The sequence below is a fragment of the Sphaerodactylus townsendi genome, linkage group LG02 (genome assembly GCF_021028975.2).
Source record: "Sphaerodactylus townsendi isolate TG3544 linkage group LG02, MPM_Stown_v2.3, whole genome shotgun sequence".
Lineage (NCBI taxonomy): Eukaryota > Metazoa > Chordata > Lepidosauria > Squamata > Sphaerodactylidae > Sphaerodactylus > Sphaerodactylus townsendi.
Genome location: NC_059426.1, coordinates 41,357,011 through 41,383,144, shown reverse-complemented (window position 1 = coordinate 41,383,144; position 26,134 = coordinate 41,357,011). Strand labels below are relative to the sequence as shown.

The 26,134-nt window shown below is 42.1% G+C and overlaps 1 protein-coding gene across 3 annotated transcripts in view; it reads right to left on the bottom strand.

The window, feature by feature from the left end:
• The window catches only part of CACNB4 (calcium voltage-gated channel auxiliary subunit beta 4), a 43,670-nt gene extending 17,783 nt beyond the window's left edge, over positions 1-25,887 (bottom strand). The window contains exons 1-8 of one of the 3 annotated variants that reach the window (XM_048483472.1): positions 25,767-25,887; positions 24,781-24,857; positions 23,936-23,955; positions 23,765-23,845; positions 19,615-19,673; positions 10,907-11,016; positions 9,335-9,486; positions 5,939-6,034 (exon numbers count right to left, since the gene is read on the bottom strand). In XM_048483472.1, the coding sequence (XP_048339429.1) occupies positions 5,939-6,034; positions 9,335-9,486; positions 10,907-11,016; positions 19,615-19,673; positions 23,765-23,845; positions 23,936-23,955; positions 24,781-24,820 (558 nt within the window). In that variant the 5' untranslated portion in view covers positions 24,821-24,857; positions 25,767-25,887. Of the gene's footprint in view, positions 1-5,938; positions 6,035-9,334; positions 9,487-10,906; positions 11,017-19,614; positions 19,674-23,764; positions 23,846-23,935; positions 23,956-24,780; positions 24,858-25,766 lie in introns of those variants that run through there. The other 2 variants (XM_048483469.1, XM_048483470.1) reach the window with 2 other exon arrangements.
• Positions 25,888-26,134: the final 247 nt, after the last annotated feature.

Genomic DNA, 26,134 nt, shown 5'->3' with positions numbered 1-26,134 from the left:
TCAGGTCGTAGTAAGGAGAGAGCATTCCTGGATATGCTAAATGACTGTGGCTTAGAGCAGATGGTTGTGGAACCAACCAGGGGAGAGGTGATCCTAGATCTAATTCTATGTGGGACCCAGGACCTGGTGCAGGAAGTCAGTGTTGTTGAGCCGATAGGGAACAGCGAGCACAATGCTGTCAGATTCAGTATCTCAGCATGCGAACAAGTGGCAACTACTAATGTAGTTACATTCGCCTTCAGAAAGGGAAATTTCTCAAAGATGAGGGGGATAATGCGCAGGAAGCTGAAAGGGAAAATCAAGAGAGTCAAAACTGTCCAGGATGCTTGGAAGTTATTTAAAAACACAGTAATAAAAGCTCAGCTGGAATGTGTTCCACAGGTTAGAAAAGGCAGCACCCAGTCCAAAAGAAAGCCACCATGGTTAACAAGAGAGGTTGAGGAAATTATCAGAAAAAAGAAAATGTCTTTTAGAAAATGGAAGTCCAGTTTGACTGATGAAGAATATGAGAGGGAACACAAATGGTGGCAAAAGAGAAGCAAGTTAGCTGTAAGGGAGGCAAAAAAAGGATTATGAGGAACGCATGGCTGTGAACATCAAGACCAGCAACAAACAGTTCTTCAAGTACATCAAAAGCAGGAAGCCAGCAAGGGAAGCAGTAGGCCCGTTAGATGACAAAGGAACAAAGGGTGTGCTAAAAGATGGCAGGGAGATTGCAGAGAAGCTGAATGAATTCTTTGCATCTGTCTTCACCCAAGAGGAGGTGAGGAACATTCCTGCACCTGAACCAAGCTTCTTAGGAGGCGACTCCGAGGAACTAGCGAAGATAGTGGTAGACAAGGAAGAAGTTCTGGCAGCCATTGATAAACTAAATGTTACCAAATCCCCTGGCCCAGATTGCATTCACCCAAGAGTTCTTAAAGAGCTCAAGCATGAAATTGCTGATCTTCTCACTTTAATATGCAACTTATCCCTGAAATCAGGCTCCATCCCTGAAGACTGGAAGATGGCCAATGTCACACCAATCTTTAAGAAAGGGTCTAAGGGGGACCCGGGAAATTACAGGCCAGTCAGTTTGACATCTGTTCCTGGTAAATTAGTAGAATCTATCATTAAAGATAAAATTATAAAACATGTAGAAAAGCAAGACCTGCTGAGAAAGAGTCAGCATGGCTTTTGCAGAGGCAAATCCTGTCTTACAAATTTACTAGAGTTCTTTGAGGGTGTAAACAGGCATGTGGACAGGGATGAACCGGTGGACACTGTCTACTTGGATTTCCAAAAGGCTTTTGACAAAGTTCCTCACCAGAGACTGTTGAGAAAACTCAGCAATGAAGGAATAAGAGGGGAAGTCCTCCTATGGATTAAAAACTGGTTGAGAAACAGGAAGCAAAGAGTGGGTGTAAATGGGAAGTTCTCACAATGGAGAGATGTCGGGAGTGGTGTCCCCCAAGGATCCGTTTTGGGACCAGTGCTCTTTAACTTATTCATAAATGACCTGGAAGTAGGGGTGGGTGGGTAGCGTGGTGGCCAAGTTTGCAGATGATACCAAATTATGTAGGGTGGTGAGAACCACAAAGGATTGCGAAGAGCTCCATGCGGACCTTGATAAATTAGGTGAGTGGGCTAAGAAATGGCAAATGCAGTTCAATGTAGCAAAATGTAAAGTGATGCATATAGGGGCAAAAAATCCAAACTTCACATACACGCTACAGGGGTCAGTGCTATCAGTCACAGACCAGGAAAGGGATTTGGGCGTCTTAGTGGATAGTTCCATGGGAATGTCAACTCAATGCATGGCAGCTGTGAAAAAGGCAAACTCTATGCTGGGGATCATTAGAAAAGGAATTGATAATAAAACTGCAAAGATTGTCATGCCTTTATATAAAGCAGTGGTGCGACCGCACTTGGAGTACTGTGTCCAGTTCTGGTCGCCGCATCTCAAAAAGGATATGGAGGAGATAGAAAAAGTGCAGAGAAGGGCAACAAGGATGATTGAGGGACTGGAGCACCTTCCCTATGAGGAGAGGCTGCAGCGTTTGGGACTCTTTAGTTTGGAGAGCAGGCGGCTGAGGGGGGATATGATTGAAGTCTACAAAATTATGCATGGGGTAGAAAATGTTGACAGAGAGAAATTTTTCTCTCTTTCTCACAATACTAGAAACAGGGGGCATCCATTGAAAATGCTGGGGGGAAGAATTAGGACTAATAAAAAGAAACACTTCTTCACGCAACGTGTGATTGGTGTTTGGAATATGCTGCCACAGGAGGTGGTGATGGCCACTAACCTGGATAGCTTTAAAAGGGGCTTGGACAGATTTATGGAGGAGAAGTCGATTTATGGCTACCAATCTTGATCCTCCTTGATCTGAGATTGCAAATGCCTTAACAGACCAGGTGATCGGGAGCAACAGCCGCAGAAGGCCATTGCTTTCACCTCCTGCATGTGAGCTCCCAAAGGCACCTGGTGGGCCACTGCGAGTAGCAGAGAGCTGGACTAGATGGACTTTGGTCTGATCCAGCTGGCTTGTTCTTATGTTCTTATGTTCTTAATGGCTGCCCCCTGGTGAGGCCCCTGCCGTATGTTGTCATCTTTAGCAATGCCTTATACTGGCTCCATCTTTTGGCATTGCTGCCCCTCCTGGCCTTGGGACCGGGCGCCACCCATATGGGATTTAAGCTGTCTCTATTTTAGAATTTCTGTATGCTGCTACTGAGTTTAACGGTTGAAATTGTGTTTTAACTGTTGGTAGATATTATGTGCTGTAAACCGCCTAGAGCCCTCCGGGGATGAGGCGGTCTATGAAATAAATATAAATAAATAAACAAACAAACAAATAAATAAATAATAACAATAACAATATATTTTGCACTAGTTGAAGTTTCTGATAATCTTCAGCAGCAGAACCAAGTAGAGCTTGTTGCTGTAGCCCAGTCTCAAGGTTACCATGCCGTAGATCCAGGTGACTGGGGCAGGTGATCAAAAATAGGGGGATCACTTTCAATACCAAACTTTGTTTCTGATAAATTCATAAGAGAACAAAACTCACAAACTCTTCTGAATCAACCAAGGCCAACTGTATTCCATCACATGTAGGAAGCAAAATATCCCCCAGAGAACTCATTCTTCCAAAATCAACATCATCACCATCTTATCAGGATTCAGCTTAGCTTGTTAATCTTCAGCCAATGAGATAGAATGGAGATCACAGCCTTCATTGTCTTAAAGAAATATAGAACTCACTGTCATCTTGATGACACTCAGGCCTAATTGTAACCTATCAAATAAAGTTGATTCACTTTGCCATTTCAGTAGAATGGAGTTAAAGAATAGCTGGGTGATTCTCATTGGTATAAACCAGAATGGAGAAAAAATTCACTACTAACCTATTTGAAAATAGCTTTCAAATCACTGGAGGAAATGTCCCTATTTAATCCAAACATTTTGAGTGCAACCAGATTGCTTCAAGTTTGTTCACTGAACTGCATAATAACATGCAAGGATATGAAACAAGTTAAACATTTGCTTTTCTTCTGTCCTTACGCTGGTAACTACTGGATATTATTTGAACAGCAGTTTTCACTACCATTCACTGTGACAAGTACCAACCAATGAAAAACTGTATTGTCGAAGGCTTTCATGGTCGGATTCAACTGGTTCTGGTGGGTTTTCCGGGCTGTGTGGCCATGGTCTGGTGGATCTTGTTCCTAAGGTTTCGCCAGCCACAGATGCAGGCAAAACGTTAGGAACAAGATCCACCAGACCATGGCCACACAGCCAGGAAAACCCACCAAAACCAATGGAAAACTAATCAACAGGAGAAATATAATGCACTAGACCTCATAATGTAGGCTGAAAAGGGCGTTATAATATAGGCTGAAGAACTAGCGTGGTGTGAGAGCTAGTGTGATGTAGCGATTAAGAGCAGGTGGGCTCTAATCTGGAGAATTGGGTTTGATTACCCACTCCCCCACATGAGCAGTGGACTCTTATCTGGTGAACCAGATTTGTTTCCGTACTCCTACATTCCTGCTGGGTGACCTTGGCCTAGTCACAGTTCATTCAGAACTCTCTTAGCCCCACCTACCTCACAAGGTGTCAGTTGTGGGGAGAGGAAGGGAAAGGAGTTTTTAAGCTGCCTTGAGTTTCCTTACAGGAGAGAAAGGCAGAGTATAAATCCAAAGTCGTCATCGTCGTCTGTTTTATCAGGAAAACTTTTTCTAATGCTGTGGGTGGAAAACAAGTGGGACGACAGAGAAAAAAAACACTAGACTTTGCTGCTATTGTAACCCTAGATGCACTCAAGCATTCTGTTGCTTTGAAAAATGAAAAGATGTTTCTCTTCATGAGACCTGATACTCATCTTTTGGCACACACTATGTTTGACTGAATACTATTTGTAACTCTGTGGTGGGCAGAAGCATTATAGAACACTTACATCATATGAAAACATGAAGCTGCCTTATGCCAGAAGTTTTCAACCTATGGATTGTGACCCTAGGGGGTGAGTTGTGAAGCATCAATTGTTAGGTCACGAATTGTTGGGTCACGAACTCTTCTAGAGGCACCTTCTTTTTTGCTGTTAATGCCCACACACAGAGAGACAGTGACCCATTGTGCTCTTCTCTGCACAGTTGCTTGTAGTAGGCTCTCCTCGTGTTTTTCTGTTTACATGCAAGGAGGCACTCACTCCTTCCACAGAGCTTTTCTGCAGAGAACTCTCCCTGGGCTTGGCTCCCTTAACTCTGCCCATCAACTAATCCTTAAAGGTACAGATCTCATTACAGATTTTAAGATTGCTGGCTTAGCCCTTTAAGCTGCACTTATATTACTAGTACTGTTCCACCCCGCACCCCACAATGAAACAGGCAAAGCAATTCCCTGGATCACAGCCTGCTAAAGAAGGGGACCATCCTACAGATTATATTCTCTCTCTCCCCATTTCCCTCCCTTCCCCTCCACACACATACTTCCTGCTGCTGCTGCCACTACCAGAGGACAAAGAGGCTTGTTCTTTCCAAGTGCTCTCTGTTATTATTATATCAATATCTCAATATATTGATATGAGTATTCGGAGGTCAGCATATTTTGACTAAGCCCATGTGAGTGAGCTTCTTTTCTGTGACTTGAAGCAGCTGGCAACATGGAATGGGGGAGATGAGGGGGAAGGTGTGGATGGCAGTGCAAGGGAGTGGAAATGCTGGCCATGGGTGGAAGGAAGATGTGGAAGGAAGGGCAAAGTTTTGCTCACTTGCAAATCTGTCCTGCTCTGGGAGTGAAGCAAAATAAAATCGTACTAGAAGTGGTCTCACTTGCTCAGGAGAGAATGAAAAGTGAAAGCAGGCCTTGAGGAACTATGTCGGTACAAGAAATCTTACCATGATGGACATTTGCCCTCATTGCGCAGCAGACACCTTGTACATAATCAGCCAAGGTGTCACGACTTTGCTTTCTGTACCTATCCTGAAGGGAGCAGCAAGCTCGTAAGATGAGGTCACTCAATAGTGGTGATGCTTATTTCTCACTGGGGAACATTTCCCAGTGTTCAGCTAGTGTTTCCAATAATCAGGTCTCTAGGTTTGCTGCTCCCAGTCCTCTTTCTTGACTGCTGCTCCCAGTCTTCTCTCTTCCTGCCATGTGACTCTGATGTTACATGATTGGTAAGTGTGTCCTGGGCCTAAAAAGCTGAAGACCACTGTCTCACATCCTCAGACCACTGGTCCTTCTACCTTATTTATTGTGATGGACAATTTAAGTTGAACAAGAAAACTGCTTTGTAACTGTTAGGCTTTCTCAGGCCTAGCTCTTTAATAAACTTTGTTACTGTAATATTGAGAGGACAGGAGAATAGGGAAACCATGGCCTATTCTCAAATCCTCAGTGCTCCAATTAGTGCACAGATTTTTTAAAAAAAATCTATCTAATCCCAGTACTTACCGGTGGACATTGTGCAAGTTTATCCGCTGCAACCAACTGAACATTTAAGTGCTTGCTTTGTGACTTTCCTCTTGATTTGATCAGTCGCTGCAATACCTAAAAGAGTACAACAGGGCCACAATGGCAGTTACTTCCACAGTGCACAGTAACCCAAACACAACAGGTTGGATCCAATGAATTGATTCTGCTAACTTCCTCCACTTTTCAGGAAGTAAGTCCTATTGAATAACACGGGACTTCCTCCTGAGCAGAGCAGCTTAGGATGGCTCCTTACATTTTTATAACATGTCCAGTCTTGCCCCAGGTGTTGTCAGGCAGTCCATATATATCTACAAAGCTACAGCAGGCTGTACAATATAAATTTCATTAGCTTCAAAGCATATTTGGGGTTAAGGGTGTTATTTAATCACTTACAGATCTTAATTACTTCATTATGTTTCTTACCTGAGATTTATAATTAGAAATTAAATTGGGCAGAATTAGGAGTTCTGCAGTGCTTCTCAACAAGCAATGGAAGAAAATTATAGTATGAAGAGTTTTATTCTGGGACCTTTGGGCTGACACAATGGGAAAAAAGCATCCCGGTTATTGCAAAGACTTGCCGGTCTTCCACCTTGAATACTATTCCTTTTGTTTCAACAGAAAAGGTTACTCAGCACAATGATTAACACCACAGGAATGTTTGATAACATCTGGGTAGATAAGTGCCACTGAATATGCAATGTGCGTATTAGAATATTAAATGCTCCTGAGAAGCTAGGTTCTGTTTGAAAATGTGGCTATTTTCCTTTTCAACAACTAAATTTGTTCCATACCTAAGATGAAGCTGCCCTCTCCTTGAATCCTAGGCCATGTTTGGTGCTCAATTATTAATTAAGGATTTATGAATAGCATAATCGTTATTCACTGGTAAGTGTAGTATTTAATCAGGTAGCTTGCTGCCTTGTTAACAGCATGCTAATTGGGAAATTAGGGAACAACTGCTAATTTTTATGAAAATTTTCAAGGGCTGGATCCAGTCAATTGTTTTACCTGCTATTTCGCTCAATTTCCCTCCTTACTACAACTCCCAATGCCACACAACTTTTGCTGGTGCACATCCCATGATCCTCCAGCATAGCCTTATTTGTTAGTGGTCAAAGGAGACTTCCTCTTCCCTTTTTCACCTCAGAAAAAGTGGTTCAATTCCAATCCTAGACACTGAAATAGCACTTGGATATTCTGCAACATGGTGTAAAATGGGATAGGAAAAGGAACGAGTCTATTCTTAACAAACTCTGTTCTTAACAAACGACTCCAAACAAACTGTGTTACGGATGAATTATATCTATGGAGTTGGCCATCATGCAAGAAGATTTGCGTTTAAGAATGCTATGGGATCCACATCAGCCAAATTATTGTACAAAATTATAAAGTTCAAGTTAAGAGATTTTGCCAATTTTGATCAAATCATCAGTAACAACAGGAGCAGCTTAAAATGAATACAGCAACGTTCCTCACATATATTAGCACAATTTTTTTATCAGAAATACTTTAGGGTAGAGCAGTATCCATACATTACAGATTTTGGATTGAAGCTAAGATAACTGACAGCTCTAGGCTTCCTGACAAGTACATGGTTGATCTGAGACTCTGGAACAAATTAATGTCAAAAACCCTTAATTGCCAGACTGGAGAAGAATAGGTCCACACACTGATTTGATATCAAGTGCTGTGAATTATCATATGGTTGCAAATCATCAGCTCTTCCACCCTGGCATGGAGCACATTTCCTCCAATAAAGGGTGCCCAGGAAACCATGGGAGGGATGTAGCTGAAGAGAAGCAGAACATTGGGTGGCAAAGCAACACTTGCACAGAGCAACAGTTCTGTGGTGGCATATTGGTTTTTATTTATGTGATTATTCACCTGAGGCACTCCCCAGGCTAACAACCCAATGGACAGAACAAACTCCCACACCACTGTGTTCTGCAACGTGCCCTCTACAAACAACCAGTACTCATACAAAAACAGTTCTTCCAAAGACCATCCTGGTCAGATGATCAGGAAGAACACCACAGTCACTGGCACTGAACACCAAGAACAGGTTGAGGAGCACAAATAGGGATGCACTGCATAATGATTAGCAGGCACGAGTCATCAGTCAGAACCACCAAGGATGCTTCTGTACCATATTCCAGCTGGAACCCAGATTGATTGCTGGTTGCTTACCATTTGCATTGTCTCAAATGCATTGTCTTTAGCAGCAACCATTGAAACGGGCGACACTAGTAAGCAGCTTACACACATTATTGTCTGTCAGCGTGTATGCGGTCCATAAAATTTTAATGTAATCTATGACATTTACTAGGACTGCTTATCCTTGTAAAGGCAGAATTAAGGGGGAAAAAATATAAAGCCAAGATCACTCAACTGTCAAAGACTTGTGCACATGGGCACGAAAAATCTGCACAACAGGATCAGCCATTGCTGTAGGTTTCAATTTTGAAAAGCCAACAGAATCCTGAGGTTGGTAGATAAAAACTCTGACTGAAAAACCAAAACAAGGGATATGAGAAAACCCCAAATGGTAAGAGCAACATCTGCACATGCACAGACATTGCATAATAATTTACCGATTTTGGGCAGCTGAGGCAACCTCAAACAATACGTGAAAACATGGTGGTAGTGGCCATGGGGAGCAGGCAAAGAAAAGAAACCTGACACAGCTCTGGCTTAGATCCCCCCGCTGCATTTGTCTTGCTTCTGCCCTCCCTGCACCAGTGGGAATGAAGACATGAGCAGGCAGGCAGGAAAGGGGAGGGAGCACCAATTAGGCAAGCAGGTGCAGAGCAGAAAAAGTGAGGGATGAGGGGGGAAGAAGGACAGAATAAGTGAATGGTGGAGAGGGAGAAGGATTGAAATCAGAACCCAACCCAGAGGAGAAACTGGGGAGAGGAAATGGGACCTTCTCTCCCTCATGAGTCCTCGTGTGGACCAGAAAGGGGAAAAGGCTAAAGGAAACAGAGGGGGCTCCCTAAAAATGACCAAGCATGACTCTCACATAGTTCTCATCAGCAAAAGTTGACATGGAGTTTACACTTCTTCTGGACTTAGAGAGGTCTTTCTTGTATACTGATAATCATAGTTGCACCATACTTGCAGAAGTTTAGGCAGAGTAGAAGGGAACATTTAGGAGTTATTTCTGGGGAGAGTCCTAATATATTCCTTTCTGCTCAGAATCAGCAATATTCTCATGCCACAACACAGTTTTAATTTAAAAGGAGAATTGTTCATTCTAAGGGAAATTGATACTAAAGTGAGAATTCACTCTTTTCATAGGAAAACAAACATTCAGCATGAAAGATGCAATATTTTGAAAGCAAATTATAAATGTACCACACTGATGAATTTTACCTTTGGAGAGGACACTTTAACATGAACAATAATCGGAGCTAAGGACGTCTTAATAAGTTGTGCTGGGTGATTGATTGTATCTGCATCTAGAACAACCAGTTGTAAAGACCGTGCCAATTCAAAAATTCGTTCTATCTCACTCTGAACTTCCGCTGCAAAATGAAAATAATGACATCATAACTGCTGCATGTCAAAGCGAGTAAAAATTGCCACATGACAAATGCATCATAAATTTCCTCTTCGTTTCGCAACTTCCTATTCTTGAAATTGTATACTATGTACCTAAAGCAAATATCAAATTTGGCATGCTAACACTAGAGTCTTGACAACAATGACACACTCAAAAGAAATGTGTATCACAGGAAGGACAGGTAGAGGAACCATAGGCTGGGTGGTGGAGGATCAGGGTTGAAGGCCAATTCATGGTTGAGGAAGTCTTCATGTCTCCCACAAGGCTACTTTGGATCTTGGTGACCAGGCGTGTACCTGGAGTTCTGTGCTCAAAATTTCCCAGGTGTGTGGTGGCCACAGTACCTAAAGAGAGAGGCTCAAGCTTCCTTGTACACCATTTTTCCAACCTGAAATATCCACAGGGAGTTGCTGTTTGCTCCATTGGGAAAAAAAAGAAACTTGCAGATACTTATGGCTACATGTCAATTTCCCCTGAGAGGCAAACAGTGGGTCCCCATGGCTGTTTCAAGTCTGGAAAATAGTCCAGGGAGGAAGGCTAAAGTCCCTTCTCCCAATGCATTGCAGCACTGATCCAAACTAGGTCCATACATGCCTGGTAATTAAGTTCCAAGAATGGATCTCCCAGACCATGTGAGTCATCCAACCAAGTAGGGGACCCAAGTCCTTTATCATGTGTGAATTGGTTCTCACCAGAGGCGTAGTTCAAGGGGGCGGGGGCTGCGCAATGCACTGGGCACGCACCCCTGTGGGGGTGTGGTAAGGGCATGGCGGGGGCATTCCGGGGAGGAGGATGCACCGGTGCACCGGGCGCTTTCCCCCCTTGCTACGCCTCTGGCCCTCACTCTATCCTATCCAATGACCAACCAATGGTCAAGCACTTCCAGCAAACAGCTTCCATGAGCATTTCTCATTGCTTTCTGCCAACCTATTCCTGATCTTGGGCAACACAGAACTGTATAAACAGTTTTTGAAACGTGCTTGTGTATTTCAAGAAAAACACAAGTTTGCACAATAAAGTTTGCACAATAAACTAATGGGAATTTAGTAAGACAACATTTTAAAAAGCGTTTTTTAGAGCCATAGATAGTATATATCAAAGACAATATGCTAAATTAAAAATTAATGGTCATTTGTCTGAAAGCTTTAACATTCATAAAGGAATTTTTCTTATTTTACAAGAAAAAATACAAAACAAGATGCAACACAGGTAGAACTACTTGTAAGAGAGATCTGAAGGAGAAAGCAAAGATAGAGAAAGGTTTTGATCATGGGGCAAAGACCTAAGGTGAGGTCATGGCAAGGATATCATCTAAAAGGTTCAACATCCACCCCAAACAACCTGTGCATCATGTGCTAGAATATGATGAGCTGACATCTTACCTAAACTGGACCTGGTGTTTGACCGCTCAATTATTGCTCTCTTGCTTGGATTATTAAGAACAGACCGCTTGGCAAGAGAAATGTCAGCTGTCACTCTAGTTATTGATATCCTACGAAGTGACAAACACACAGAACAAAGATTTTGTCAGTGGGTTTTTTTGCACAAAACACCATAGAATTTACAACATTCTGCATTCAGAAGGAAGTATATCCATCAGATAATATTTTCAGTTGTATATCAACAAATTAAAACAATGACTGAAGTAAACACATATAGTGAGTAACGGCAACTGGTCTCCACAACAGGAAACCTTTACAGGAAAAGAAAACAGAGAATCTCTCTCTACAAAGGTAATACAAAACAGGGAAGAAGTGCCTTCTTATTCAACATTTTATCAGCATACGACTGGGATGATCGCATTCGGTGTTATATCCATGTTGCTTCCACACTAGCTATCTGACATGGTATAAACACAACGTTTTCAATCACTTTGATGAAACATTTAGATATCCTTAGAAAGCTGCTGCATTATAATTATCCTTTCAGATTTGATATGTGCCCCCCCCCCCCTCTCTCTCTCTCTCACACACACACACACACACAATTACAGTGGCAATATATTTTTAACCGGTTGTCAGGTGTCCTGCTGTAATGGCACCAGCACCCTGCTCATTCTGGACAAGAAAATGTATTACTGAAATTTCTCAGGACAGCATAGTGGGTGAACTCCCAGCAAACTCATTCACTACTCTAAGTGCCTGGGGGAAATGGGAGTTACATAGCAGCACAGTATTCCTGTGAAAACCAGAAATGATGTCATGGTAGCAGGGGAGCACACTAGGATTTACAGAAAATCTCCGGTTTTACTATAGAGTTTTTGCAAATCCTAGAGTGTTTCACAGCTCATGACATGACTTCTGTTTTTTTGCTGGAAGTGATGTCAGGGCACTGGAATGATGAATGTGTGCCAGTCCCAACAGGTACAATCTGAGATGCTATAAAGGAAGATGTCAGGAATTGAACCAGGAACATTTTGCATATAAACCACAAACTCTACCACTGTCATGGCCCCTGCCAATTAATACAGAGGGTAAGGTAGTCCTTAAAGAGGAGATCTGAGTGATTCTGGGGCTCTGAACAAAAGTCCAGGAAGGGCCTTGGAATCACTGCCATCACCACTCTACCAGATACCCTTTGCCAGGGGCAAACAAGGGGAGGTCCTGAAAGCTGATTTATCAAGCTTCAGATGCAAAGTGGCCACTGCTGAACTGGTTGCCCAAGTCATTGTAATTGGGCGGTCTGAGCCCTGGATGAGACAGGTGAGAGTGATGCTGTTGGGAGCCTGCTCTTTTTCTTCTTTTCTGATCTTTGTTGTATGGATGGGGCTGAGGTCCAGGGCAGTTGCCCCATTGCCCATTGGCTAAGACTGTCCCTGAACTATTGCACTGTTGAACATTACACTGGATTTAAAAAAATTATTAATAACTTGTACCCTTCCCTGTGATTGGTCTGAATGACACTGTCCTATTATCCATGACAATCAGAGTCAGGGATATTTTTCTTTTCCACTGTTTTTTATACTGAACTTGGATTACTGGACACGTGCAACCGCTGGCCATTCTTACCTGAACATCCATCCAATAAAATTTTCAGTGGGTTAAAAACCAGAATGCTTCTTGATACCCTGGAAAAATATGTGGATGGGGACCAGAATATCAGGATCACCAATCTGGCAGAAGGCCTCCTGTGATGGATCAAAGAATGGACTCTTCCTCATCAGAGAAAGGGACCGAGAACTCAGTGAGGAAGTGGATGAGCACCTTACACTGCTGGATAAGGAGGCAGTCGAGGAACACCTGTTGTACCAGGGGAGCCCCAGAAGCCTGACTAAGCACTTTTGCCCTGGGAGCAGCCCTCCTTTCAACTCATGGCCCCTCCAAAAGGGGTGGGGAGAATCTGCCATTGGGAGCGGTGTGGAACATCACTGGTGGATTTGCCTTCACTGGGGCACTTACCCCAGTAGAGGGGCAAATCCACCAGTGCACAGCTGTTGTGGTCCTCCCCAGCAGTGGGATGCGGCACTGAATTCTACGCCAGTATACTTGCACCTGCGCTGGCGTAGTGGGGGCGGTATGGGAGCATGGCTCGGGGAGGAGCCGATGCCTTGGACCCAGACCCTTATACCCTAGAGCCCAGTGCAGCACCCAAAGTCTCTCTCCAATTGACTCCTAAAGGCTCACAAAGCCCTGAACCCAACTCTACCAGGTTACTCCAGTGTAAAACCAGGCAGAGCATCCTTAAGAGTGATTATTCCTGCAAGAGCAGGACTTGCACAGCCATCTTCTTGCAGTAGTGCTTATTACTAAAGGCCTCGGTTCTTCCTCAACCTTTGCTGGAACAACATCTGTGATACAATAATGTTAGCTCCAGCTGAATTGCCTTGATTTTCCAGATCTCAGCCTTGATCAGGTCACCTGCTCCGTACAGAAGAAACGTTAATAAAGGCCTGCTTATGATGAACTCTCATTTTTGTGCCTAGCTGATGCTTGATACTTATGAGCCTCTTCAGTATCTTCCATGTATGAAACAAAAATACACTTCACAAAAGATTTATTCATAGCAACCCTTGACTTGCCATTGACAGTTACCATGGTTTCCTATAGGAAAACAAGGGCATCCAGTTACCATAGTCATATGCTGTACTGAAAGACATCTGACAGCAGCAATGACAGGACACCTGCTCTATATTCCACACTTAAGATAAATGTTTGTTTTGGAAGCTGTGCAATAAGCTGCAAAGAAATGAGATTATTTGGGACATCATGGGAAGAAAGAGCAGGGGCACCAATACGAATCAACAGCTCTTCAGACAAACGGCTCAATGACAGGGCACCTTTCCCTTCAGAAATGTTTCATCTAACACGTTTGTACATAAAATGATCCCAATGTGAAGGCTTTATTCCTGCCACCTTAGCTATGAATACAGAAAGACTGGGCAATTAAAAAATATTTATGCAAGCATATTCAGCTGCCAACGTCCAGATGGGACTTGGAGAGCTCCTAGAAATGCAACTGACTTTCAGATTACTGAGATCAGTTGAGAAAGTGGCTGCTTGGGAAGATAGATACTATGGCATAATATGTTGCTGAGCTCCCTCCCCAAACCTCCCCATCCCAGGCTTCACCCCAGTCGTGAAACTACAAGGGGCGGGGGCGGGGGGCACTGTGCTTTGACTTGTGGATTTTATTCAACACTAAAAAAAAACCCTGAAAATAGATTCTGCATCTCATAGGCACCAGTATCTATATTTGATGTTTATAACTTGCTGACATCTTTTAATTCTGTCAGATGAGTCAATATAAGGGAAAATAATAATTTTCAACCTCAGGGATGACCACACCAACCTGTCCGGCCAACTGTTTTAGGAACATTTAATGACTATTCTGAAGTTTTGCAAAGTTAAAAAAAAATCTCCAGATTTTGTTTCTGGGTGCAGCAGGAGAAAATGTGAGAAGCAAAACTGTTTGGGATTAGATTAGCCTACCACTAGCTTCTTTATGCCATGACAGACTGCCAGCTGGGTAGCAGGGAGAAAAATTCTTGTGGAAATGAGGGGATTGATTGGCATTGACATTGATACCATAGAGTTTTGGATAAATACTACATCATCACCCAACAAGATGATGTCACTTCCAGGTCATGCCAGAAGCAACGTCATCGTGTCACCTGTGACATCATGATACTACTGGCTAGCCTCATCCCCTCTTGGTCTCTCACAGGCTACTAATTATAACAGGCAGTGGTTCTCCAGGATCAAAAACCCAAGGTGGTATAGTGTTATGGCATTGAATTAGGACCTGGGAAACCACCATTCAAAACCTGGTTCAACCTCGAAGCTCGTTAAGTGACTTTGGGCCAATCATCCCACAGCCTAACATACCTCACAGGGCTGTTTTGAGGACAAAATAGGGGAAAGGAAGGGTGGGGTAAAAATGTACTATAAATAACAGCAGATAAGGTCACTTGGAGAAAGAGGTCTTTGGCCCCTTACGCACACGCAAAATAATGCGTTTTCAAACCGCTTTCACAACTGTTTGCAAGCGCATTTTGCCATTCCGTACAGATTCAAAGAGCACTGAAAGCAGTTTGAAAGTGCATTATTCTGCATGTGCGGAATGAGTCTTTTTTAGCCTAGCCTAGCTGACGTCCTTTAATTAGAGATGCTGAGGACTGAACCTGGAACTTTCTATGTGCAACTCCTCCTAAGCTGTGGCTTTTTCCCGCCAAACCAAAAGGAATTATTATTAAGCAATGTGTTATAAACTAATGTTTTGGCAGCATTTACAAATGCATATTTTTGTCTGAATGAATTCAAAACACTTTTAATAGTACTGTTGCAGCTCTAGAAAAAAAATCCAAATTAAGATAAACTCTGCTAAAAATTTGGAACTTTAGCACACATTATAGAATTAAAAGATCTGTCTTTTTCAAGAAAGAAAAAATTCATAGCCTTGGAAGGTTGCAATTTTTTTTTTACACAACCTGAGGTCACATCTTATTTTCTGGACACCTTCTGTTCCAAGCTGCAGTTTTATTTCTCACTACTAAGCACATATTGGCTGCTCTCAGCACTATATTCTGCACGCTGTTTAAATTTTCTCTATTCCCGATAGGTACTCAAGTGCCAGGTTGCAATTAGATTTATTTTGAGTTTCACATTCAGTTTTATAAATGTGTTAAACATAAGGATACTTGGGTTAATCCAACAAATAGCAATCTGGGAATTAAATATTATTATTTGATGGACTCTGATTTTCAGCCTTCATTTCTTTTTTTTTTTAAATGAGTGGTGGTGGTTCCTTTCAAAGCTTCTACAAATGAAGAAATCCATAAAGGCAATTCTGAGCACCTTCACCCAATAACTGCATCAAAACTGCTTCTTAGAGTTGGGGAACTTTTCAAAACATTACGTCACGTGCCACCATGGGGGGCATTCAGGAAGAATGAGTCATTGGTGAACCTCTCCCTGTTCTTAAGTGAGCAACGCAAACTGTGTGAGGGATATGATTCTGACCAATTTCTCCTTATCCTGCAGCCTCCAGTCCATTTCATATTGCTCTGGAGAGTCTGTCAATCATCATCAGCAACTTTTCTGGGAGCGCAAGGGAATGCTGTGGAAAGCGGAAGGCAGTAAATTTTCATTTGAGATTGGAAAGTGCTACTCTCCTGATTTGGTCACCTCCCTCTTATTGGTTGTTATTAATCTAATACAAGACATAGGCAGGCAGAACGCAGATATGTGTGCACAGTGAACCCGTAGACAGCTGCAGATTGGAGGCTGATATATATCAATCTATGTCACTGGTAACCAAGATCAAGATTTCATGCCATAGTATTCCCCTTTACTACGCATGGACAATTAAAGTTGGACAATGAAAAAAGCTGAAAGGAAGAAAGTAGATTGCTTAGAAATGCAGTATTGCAGAAGAGTTTTACAAATGCAATGGACCATCAAAAAATGAATAAGTGGGTTCTAGATCGAATTCAGTCTGAATTCTCTATAGAAGTTAAAATGACTAAACTGAGACAGGAATCACTGGAAATGTCAGTAATGCTCGGAAAATTTAAAGAGATGAATGGACTCTATTAAAAAAAGCCATGACCCTCAGTTTGCAAGTCCTGGACAAGACTTTAACACTAGGATGTTTGGGAGGTCATTAATTCAAAGGGTCACCAAGAGTCAGAAGCAACTTGACAGCACTTAACACCCTAACGTATATTATCCTCCCATCCTTGACCAGACATATGCTGTCACACTTCAATGATGTAGAAATTCATTAATTCCTAGTGCTACACATTTTAAATTAGAGGTATGTGATTTGAACAAAGTGTATTCACACATTCAAACAAAATTTAAACATAGCTGAAGTTAAGCCTATATTATGAAACCACTAGGCATAAATTCACTGTTCCTACAAAGCAGGTTTCAAATAACAAGGTACTAACAACTTATGCCCTGACCTGGATGGCCCAGCCTAGCCTGATCTCATCAGAGCTCAGAAACTAAGCAGGGTTGGCCCTAGTGAGTATTTGGATGGGAGACCTTCTGGAAATATCAGGATCACTATGCAGAGAAAAGCAACAGCAAACCACCTCGGGCGATACCCCCACTGCCAATTAATCCTGGGATACTCACCCGAAATATCCAGGTTTCACGAAGAACTACCCACAGCTGAACTGCCGAACACAGATTCATCACGGTTCTGGCGCTCCCCTCCCCCCAGCCCATATTTTCCCCAAACCTGAATGAATGTGAGCCTTTTAAAAAAACATGTCCCCAATCCAGATCTGTGGGGAGGTTTGGGGGTCTAATGTGGTTTCAAATTTCCCGCTGTAGAGAGTGATGTGAACGCCTTCCAGCCAATTAGAGTGCGGTGGACTTTTTTTGTTTTGCTCAGCTGATGAAATGTGTGCACGAGGGAACAAGAACCTCTCTAACGTGGGCACAAGAGAATGGGAACTGATCAAACGTGGGCACAATGGGTCAATCAGAAAAAAGCTGCATATCGTACATACATGTTTACATGCTCACGTTACCACATACCGTCGCAACAAAAAAAAGTTCCCGCCCCTACACAGCACGACAGCCAATCAGGATAGATCCTCCAAACTGATCGGATGTAAGTGGGGATTGTCACATTCTTTGAAACCGAGATAGGCATAGATGCCTTCACTAGAAACATGCTGCAGTGGGGAGGTTGAAACCTTGATGAAAAGGTGCAGTTTATTTTGAAACCTGGTTGTATCTGTATTTAATTTTCAGTGGGGATTCGGCCCCCACTTGTCTGGAAAACCCACACTTAGACACACACACACACACACACATATGCAACAAACCATATCTGACCTTAACTAGTGCAAAAAGACACCATGTTCTAGCCATCTACAATGCTGAAGCCCTAACAGAAGGGATTCTGGGCAACGATAGATTGTAGGGTTACCAGATAGCAGGATTATCAAAAGTCAAAATTTCAATCCAAAGCCTTATCTATAATACATATTTTTGGGGTAGTCTCGTGCATTGTATTCTAGTGTTTGAATAGATCTATTCTGCCCATTTGCTTCCTGCTCCCCTCCCCTTTTTCTCGCTATACAGAAAGTGCAGCCTTCTACTCTGGGCAGTCATCTGTACTTCTCAAGATATTTTTCCTACTAACTACTGCATCACTGCAGTGAGAAAGAAAAGCATCACCACCATGTCTGTTTGCACCAAATCAGAAATCCTCGTGAAGCTCTCTGTATTTTGAACTTGAATAATTTAATAGATGGCCAATCAACAGTGTTTCTTCAGGAAACAAAGTACCCATGATATAGGAAGGGGCCAAGGCTCAGTGGCACAGTGCTTTGAATGCAGAAGGCCTCAAGTTCAATCCTTGGCATCTCCAATTAAAAGGATTGGCTAGTAGGTGATGTGACAGATCTCTGCCTCAGACCATTGACAGCCAATACCAGACAGTACTGACCTTGATAGATCAACAGCACAATCCAGAGGCTGCGCTGGCCAGGGATGGAGCGCCTGCTGTGCCACTGCACTACATCCAGAGGGCTTCCAGGTGGCTTGAAGAGGCAACAAAATCCAGAAAACCCCTGGCAGCCTGAAAGTTCTCCATTGACCCAAATGGACATTCCTTTTTGATGGCATAAATCGGAGGTCTCTGCTGGGCATTCCCAGGCCAAAAGCCCAGTGGAAGACGACTTAGGTCAGCTCTGCCCCCAGGAACACCCCTACCCCATTCCCCCGCTGCACTGGAATCCACTTTTAAGCCAGCGCAGTTCTGCAGGTTGGGTGTTGCCTATTCAGGGTGGGTGTTGTCTGCCTCCATATTTGCCCTCCCAGCCTGTGTAGGTGCCATTTATGTTGGCAGGATGGGCAAATACCCAGTGGTGGGATCCAAAAATTTTAGTAACAGGTTCCCATGGTGGTGGGATTCAAACTGTGGCATAGCGCCAATGGGGCTGGGTGGGGCATGACGGGGGCGTGGCCGGGCATTCCAGGGGTGGGGCATTCCTGGGCGGGGCTGTGACAAAGATGAAGCTGCTGCGCCGGTCATTGGGCAGGAAACGAATGCACGCAGGCGCAGGCTGCCACGCACGCTGGTGCACCTCCTGCTAGACTGCTTCAAGTTCTGCGCGCTACTGCTGAGAGGAGGGGCGTAACGAAGGCAAAAATCACGTGGCAAAATCACCAATTAGTAACCCCCTCTCGGCACACACAAATAATTAGTAACCTACTCTTGGGAACCTGTGAGAACCTGCTGGATCCCACCTCTGCAAATGCTCCAGCATGGTCCATGCCAGTTCCAGGAGCTGTCCCCCACTCCAGATTGGGTTGGAATAGTCTGATTTTGTGTCTTCATATGTGTATATCTGTTTTTTGATTTTGGTTCATCAATGGTTCAAAATTCAATTCTACTGTAAGATTTCTACAACTCACCGAACACTATTATACAATTTTAAAGTAATTGGATATAGTTATACAGCTATACTTTAACGTCAAGCACATGTGTTTGTGGGTGCATGTTTTATTGTCATACAAACACACACACCTACCAAGAGCGAAAAGATAGCATTGAGTTTGCATCATCTGGAACAGAAGAAAAATTATTTAACACAGGGGGACACGAAAGAGAACCTTATTTTTCTCACCTCCCATCAAACCTGTGCTTCAAGAAGTCAAAGAGGGCTTTCTGCATCATGTCTGTCACCTTGTCAGGGATGGGGGAGATGGAAGAAAGAAGATGGACAACAGAAAGAGAGAAGCCCAGAGTAAGAAAAAAAGTGGAAAGTAAAGACATTGCCCTTTACACCGACAACAAATGTTTGCACTGCAGTGCTGCCCATAGGTTAACTCTCCTTTAAACTCAGACTTGTCGCATCGTTTCTCGCTGGACTCACGCAATTAGTCACTGCAGCAAGCGACTGCAAGTTTTCCGATTCATCCCAACATTTGCACGTGGAAGACCACCCCAATGTTGTTTGCTCTGCTGTTTTTGATTACACAAGAATAGAACAGGCTTAGCAGAATGTGCTGCAATCTATCCTTGTTATATAGATTGTACCCACATTCAACGCTTGCCAGAAACTTACAGGAAGGGGTAGGGGCTAAGGGGCAGGATTCAGCCTGAGTAAGATCTTTAACCTATGGAGGGAGATCAAGATATTAATTAAAATGAATTTCCTGAAAGTTTTACTAATTGCCACCATTAGAGGGTAGCAGCAGAATTTCACCTTTTTCACAAAATGTGCCCTCTGAACAACTTCAGAGCATCTGCTGTTCTTGCAGATACTTATTTCTTTTTCAGAAATGCCGCTTTTGCAAGTGCAGGTTTTAAATTTTTTTTGGTCTGAAGCATAATAATTGACATTATTAAAATAATGATTATGTATCTCTTTTGTTTATGATGTGTCTGTATGTGTGTGTTCATGATCTCTAAAGTTGTGTCTTTCCATCATTACTGCACATGGGATTTAACATTTTATTTTTATAAGAAACCCCTGCAAGAAAATACAGGTGAAGGGGAACTTAAACTAAGATCTTGTTATCCAAATACAACATTCTATTCGCTCCCTGCAGTCCTTAATATGTATTACAGGTTGGCTCCAATGTTTCCATTTCCCTGATGGTGGAACTTTCCTCTGATGCAAGAAGCAGCCCACAGGCAGAAGAGGCATGTCCTGTGTCAGGTCGGCAACCTGCAGCTCTCCAGATGTTCATGGACTACAATTCCAAGCAGCCCCTGCCACCATGGCCAATTGGCCATGGTGACAGGGGCTGATGGGAATTGTAGTCCATGAACATCTGGAGAGCTGCAGGTTGCAGACCCTGGATTTATTCTGGCTCCATCTTTTGCAGAACAAAACTATTGCATGCAATTCATGTTTATATTTTCTTTTTTTATGTATATAAATTATCCAGCAGTGAAATATGTTTGGTGCAACAATGATCATTTTGAGATAAAAGTACAATAAAAGAATATTGCTACAAAACTTCTTTTAATTTCAGGTGGCGCAGCAATTCAGTGAAAGCAGGAAAACAGGTCAGTTGTGTGGATCAGCGGGCTGAAATGGGGAGAGGGAAGGGAATGAAATCACCTCCTTCCCTCAGCAGGGATTTCACCTTCTTGTCCTTCCTCTCTCTGGCAACCCCCAGGTCTGTGCAGCTATTCTTCCATACAGGTCCTGAGATCTTGGGAGTGATTTTCCATGAGCGGAAAGGGGCTATGGCAGGGGTCTGCAACCTGCGGCTCTCCAGATGTTCATGGACTTCAATTCCCATCAGCCTCAGCCAGCATGCCCAATTGGCCATGCTGGCAGGGGCTGATGGGATTTGTAGTCCATGAACGTCTGGAGAGCCGCAGGTTGCAGACCCCTGGGCTATGGGAACTTGACATTTATGTATGGGGTGGCTGGATACATTTTGACTTTGGGACACCTTCATTTGAGGAGTCATATTAGTTGGTTTCCAGAGGATTTATACCATAGAACTCAAATTAGGATTTTCTCCTTATATATTCCTTACAGAGAAGGAGAATTTAAGGATCAGTCCTTAAAACGTATTTTTTAAAAATGAAATCGGGTGGGCTTTTAACTGAATAAGCTGGGCAAGGCCTATTGAAATCGACAAGAGTTTGAATGATATATTTTATCCCTTAGCAAAAACACCACGGTAACTGAAAAGATGATGCTGAGAACTTTGCGAAATGCCCCTTCGTAACCCAACAAATGCAATAATTCTCAGTCATGGTCTTTGGTTTTTATCTCTGACCTCTCAGCGTTTATTTAGAAGCATAAGCTTCCTACGAGGGAAACATCTGATATTATAATGTCTATATCCTATCTAGAGCTTTATCTCTACACCACAGAAGATTGAGAGAATAAAGAAATAGGATTAGAAGTAATAGAAATGCTTTGGGATTCTTATGGATGATACACATACACTCCACCTGGATTTTATCTTTAGTGTTACATATGACCTAGCCTATGTTCAGAACCCGCACAATATTCCACCTTTAGATAATGGATGTAAAGGAAAACAGGAAGCCTTGCTATGGGAGATAGCCATGTTTTATTATTATATATTTTTCCCTGGTGATTCCAAACTCCAAGCAAAGTGCTAATAGTGGCAGTGGAAAATTAACTTAAATCCTCTTCCCACTTACCAGTTCAAGGCTGCATGCAGTGGTGGGATTCAGCAGGTTCGCACCACTTCAGCAGAACCGGTTGTTAAAATGGTGCTTGTAAACAACCAGTTGTTAAATTATTTGAATCTCACCACTGGAACCGGTTGTTAAATTATTTGAATCCCACCACTGGCTGCATGTAAATTCACATTGGCGCCCAACTGGGTTTTTACTTTATACAAAATAAATTGACAGCACATCTAAACCACACTAATACAAACAGAGGTTCTACATTTACAAAATTAAAGAGATAAAATATTTAAAAGACTTAGTGTGGATATCATTACATTTTCCATTCCAGAACAATATAAACACAATGAAATTTTCAACCAACTTTGTTTGTTTGAAGTACAATCTGCTAATTATGCCAGAACAGTGTCAAATATATATTTTACCTGGAGGGCTCAAAAATCAGAAGTGAGACCGACAGGAGGAAAAAGAGCCTCAGATAAGGGATTTGTAGGAGACAATTAGTGGAAACAGAAAGGAATTAAGCTCCCCTCATGCCCAGCTGCTAATAATATCCTTCCCCTGCCCCCTGATTTTTGCATTATCAGCAAATACGGATGACACACTTGCCTAATTTTACTCTTAAATCACCGTTTAAAATATCACTTTTGCTCTTTTCTAATGCAGGAAGAACCTGTAAGAAATTAGCTCTTCTACTCTTTCTCTACTTCCTTTTTAATTCATTTTTTTTTTTGGGGGGGGGGGGGAAATTTATGTATTTATACATTCAGGTATCATGTAATTTGTAAATATTACATTAGATATAATATTTTAGAGTGTTTTGTCACACTGTAGATGTGCACACTTTCAGTAAGGTTACTGCTTTCAAAAAATGTAATAAAATGTACTAATGAAGAGAAAAGTTCTGAAACCAAAAAAGGTAGTGAGGCAATGTGATGCATTGGTACCACATGTTAATAGTCACACTCTGGAGGTCATCATCCACACACCACTTGCAACAGTTATAGAAGAAGAGTTTGGAGTGCGGAAACACATCTAGTTCACCAGATAAACCTCTGCCACTCAGGTGGAGGAGTTGGGAATCAAACTGGTTCTCCAGATTAGAATCTACCTGCTCTTAACCACTACACTATGCTGGCTCTCAGGCAATGTAGTGGCAACGCAAGCAACGTAGGGTCTTTCTGCATGAACCCTTTAAAATGTTTTGAGGCAGGAAATAAAATGTTTCCTCCATGGAGTTCCACACTGTTTTTGCCCCCAAACATTTTATTTACAGCCTCAAAATGTTTTAAATGAAGCTCCTTTAAAAACTGCCTTGGCCCAGATGGAGAATGGAAGGCTATAAATATTTTAATTAAAAAGGTGTTTTTTATAGCAGAGAATGCAAACACCACTAGGGCAAGGCCATCTATTCTGCATGAATAATTCTTTGATTTCCCTAATCCCCTTTCATTTGGAATGGACATTGAACTACTGGCCTATTTTGGAAAGACTAAATACTGATTAAGCTCTGAAGACCTCAGATTTTTAGACACAGCTCTGTACATGCAGTTACTACAGTCAAATCATGGATTATATATTTTTCTTAAAATATTTTGAAGATGGCTAGATGATACAGCTCAATAGAAACAAGTCAAAATGTGTACCTCATAGCCTTTTAGTGAAGGGCCAACTAGTACAACAGGTCTCATGGATGGTACTACGTCATAGGGAGGAATATGTTCTGTCTGAAAGAAAAAAATGTCCAGTAATGTATAATCTTGAACAGATACTACATGCAAATTATAAGAACTATAGAACTGAATTAATATACTTACCACTTTCTGTTTCTGTTTTGCTGAAAGATAAAAATATATTTTGTTTAGCCATAAAGCATACAAAACACAAATATGCATATTGAATGTGATGGTAGCCAAAATAATTTGAAGACTACTACTATTAGTGAACATGAATCTATATATCAAGTTTCCTCCAAAGAGGCAGTGCTGTTTAATGAATGCATTCAGTTACTCATTCCTTTCACAAGAACAGGATTACCATTTCAAAATCCCATTCCCAGCCCTACAGAAATACTGTTATCTATTCAAACCCCTTATCTATTATAGATATATCTGTCTTTCCTCCCTTAACACTGGTGCCATTTACATACTTCACAATTGGTTGGATCCCCACATATCTGAGGTGTCTAAACCAACCATGTGAACAAGTCCAATTATGTATGTATTTCTCACAGAGCCAATATTTTTATGAGAAAGATTCACCAAGTCAATAGACATGATTGGTTCATCTAGCTACAATCCCTACTCCTGTGTTATTTGCTCACAGATTTGCAGCTCCTATAGAGCTGGAACAACGTGCTCTCCTAGAACTGTGAAGCAAAAGTCAACTATGTGCATGATTGCTGGAGAGAGCTCATAAAATTTCACCAGAAATTTGCGTAGCCAATAAAATAAACAAACATCATTGTAACGACTTCCATTTATTTTAATAAGGTTTTCCCCTGAACTCTACATAAGTCTTGCTACCAAGCATGCAGGCTGTGCACTAGGATCACACAAAAGATTCTATTCACTATCACAATTCAAAACAACATTTCAAATTATTGGCATCGCAATTGCAACAACACTGCAATTATTTGTCTTTAAGAGGCATGACAGCTTACCTGTGGAAGTGGGAGTAGCTCGAAATGTTCCAGACACCATTTCACCAAGGCTTGAAGAAGAATTCCCACTTGATTTCCTACATTGTAAAGATGCCTCATTTAATACTTTGAGCATTGTCATGAAACTCAAAAGTCCTTTAAAAACAGAAGAATGAACAAATCCATAAAACTTTCCCATTCTTTATTTCATGATGTGGATACAAAAGTGCAGAGAACTGTCCTATCAATAGACTAAGGGAATCACAAATTTAAAATGACTGTACAAATGCCTATTTTAATCCCATGGCACGACTTAGTGAGAAAGAAAGTGCGACTTCACTAGTGAAGTATATGATTTGCAAGCCTAGATGGGAAACAGCTACAACTAGTCTAGGTAGACAAAACGGATCTCAGTGAACCAATAGTCCAACTCAACATAAGGCAGCTCAATCTATTCAGCAGTACAGAAAGGACAGATCATCATCCTATGTTTGTATGTAAGTGGTACCAATTCACAAAGGACATATGATGACCCAGCAAAGGGCTTTGAAGGCAAGTGAGAAGCAGCAGTGGTTTGCTGTTGCTTTCCTCAAGAGACTCTTTCTTGGTGGACTCCCTTCCAAGAACTGACCCTGCTTAGCTTCTGAGATCTGATGAGATCAGGTTATAGCACGTCAGCCTCCTTCCCCATCATCATCCTTCCAGTTCCTAATTATTGAGCTGCACGTAATTCTTTACAACCTAAATCTCTACCACTTAGTCAGTTTTGCTGTGCCCCAATTGTGCAATGACACAGAACAACATTGACTTCAGCAGTTGCATGCTCTAAATGGCAAGGTTTGCATACAGGTGAAGCCCCACACTACTTTCTGTGACTTATGAAAACAAAGGGCACTTAGAACACCGTCAAACCCAACCAGCCCAGCTAAAATTCATCAAAAGGAATGGAGGTAGTTCTGTGGGTGAAATTGGCTGGCATTCAAGTGGAAAACTGAAATTTGCCTCACCCTCCATGAAAACGCCCTCTCTTCTGTTCCTGCTGGATTCGGATGTTCTCCAACCGAAGTGGGCTTGGAATGAAGCCAATCTCGCAACCTTCTTTAACCAGTCTTCCTATCCACCAGTCATTATTATATTTCTGGAACAAACATGTTGTTTATTGGAACAATTCGTTGTGCCCTCCTCCTGCATGCATCTTTAATATACCTTCTCTAGATACGTCCCTACACTCCAGATGCCATTCACCACTTCCTCATTCAGCCCATACTGCCCTCCAAAAAGATAATCCATCATAAATGACGGACAAAGACAAGAGAGCAGACAGTAAAATCGGGAAGATTTCTAACAAGGACAATGAAGGGAAGGAGTAGAAATA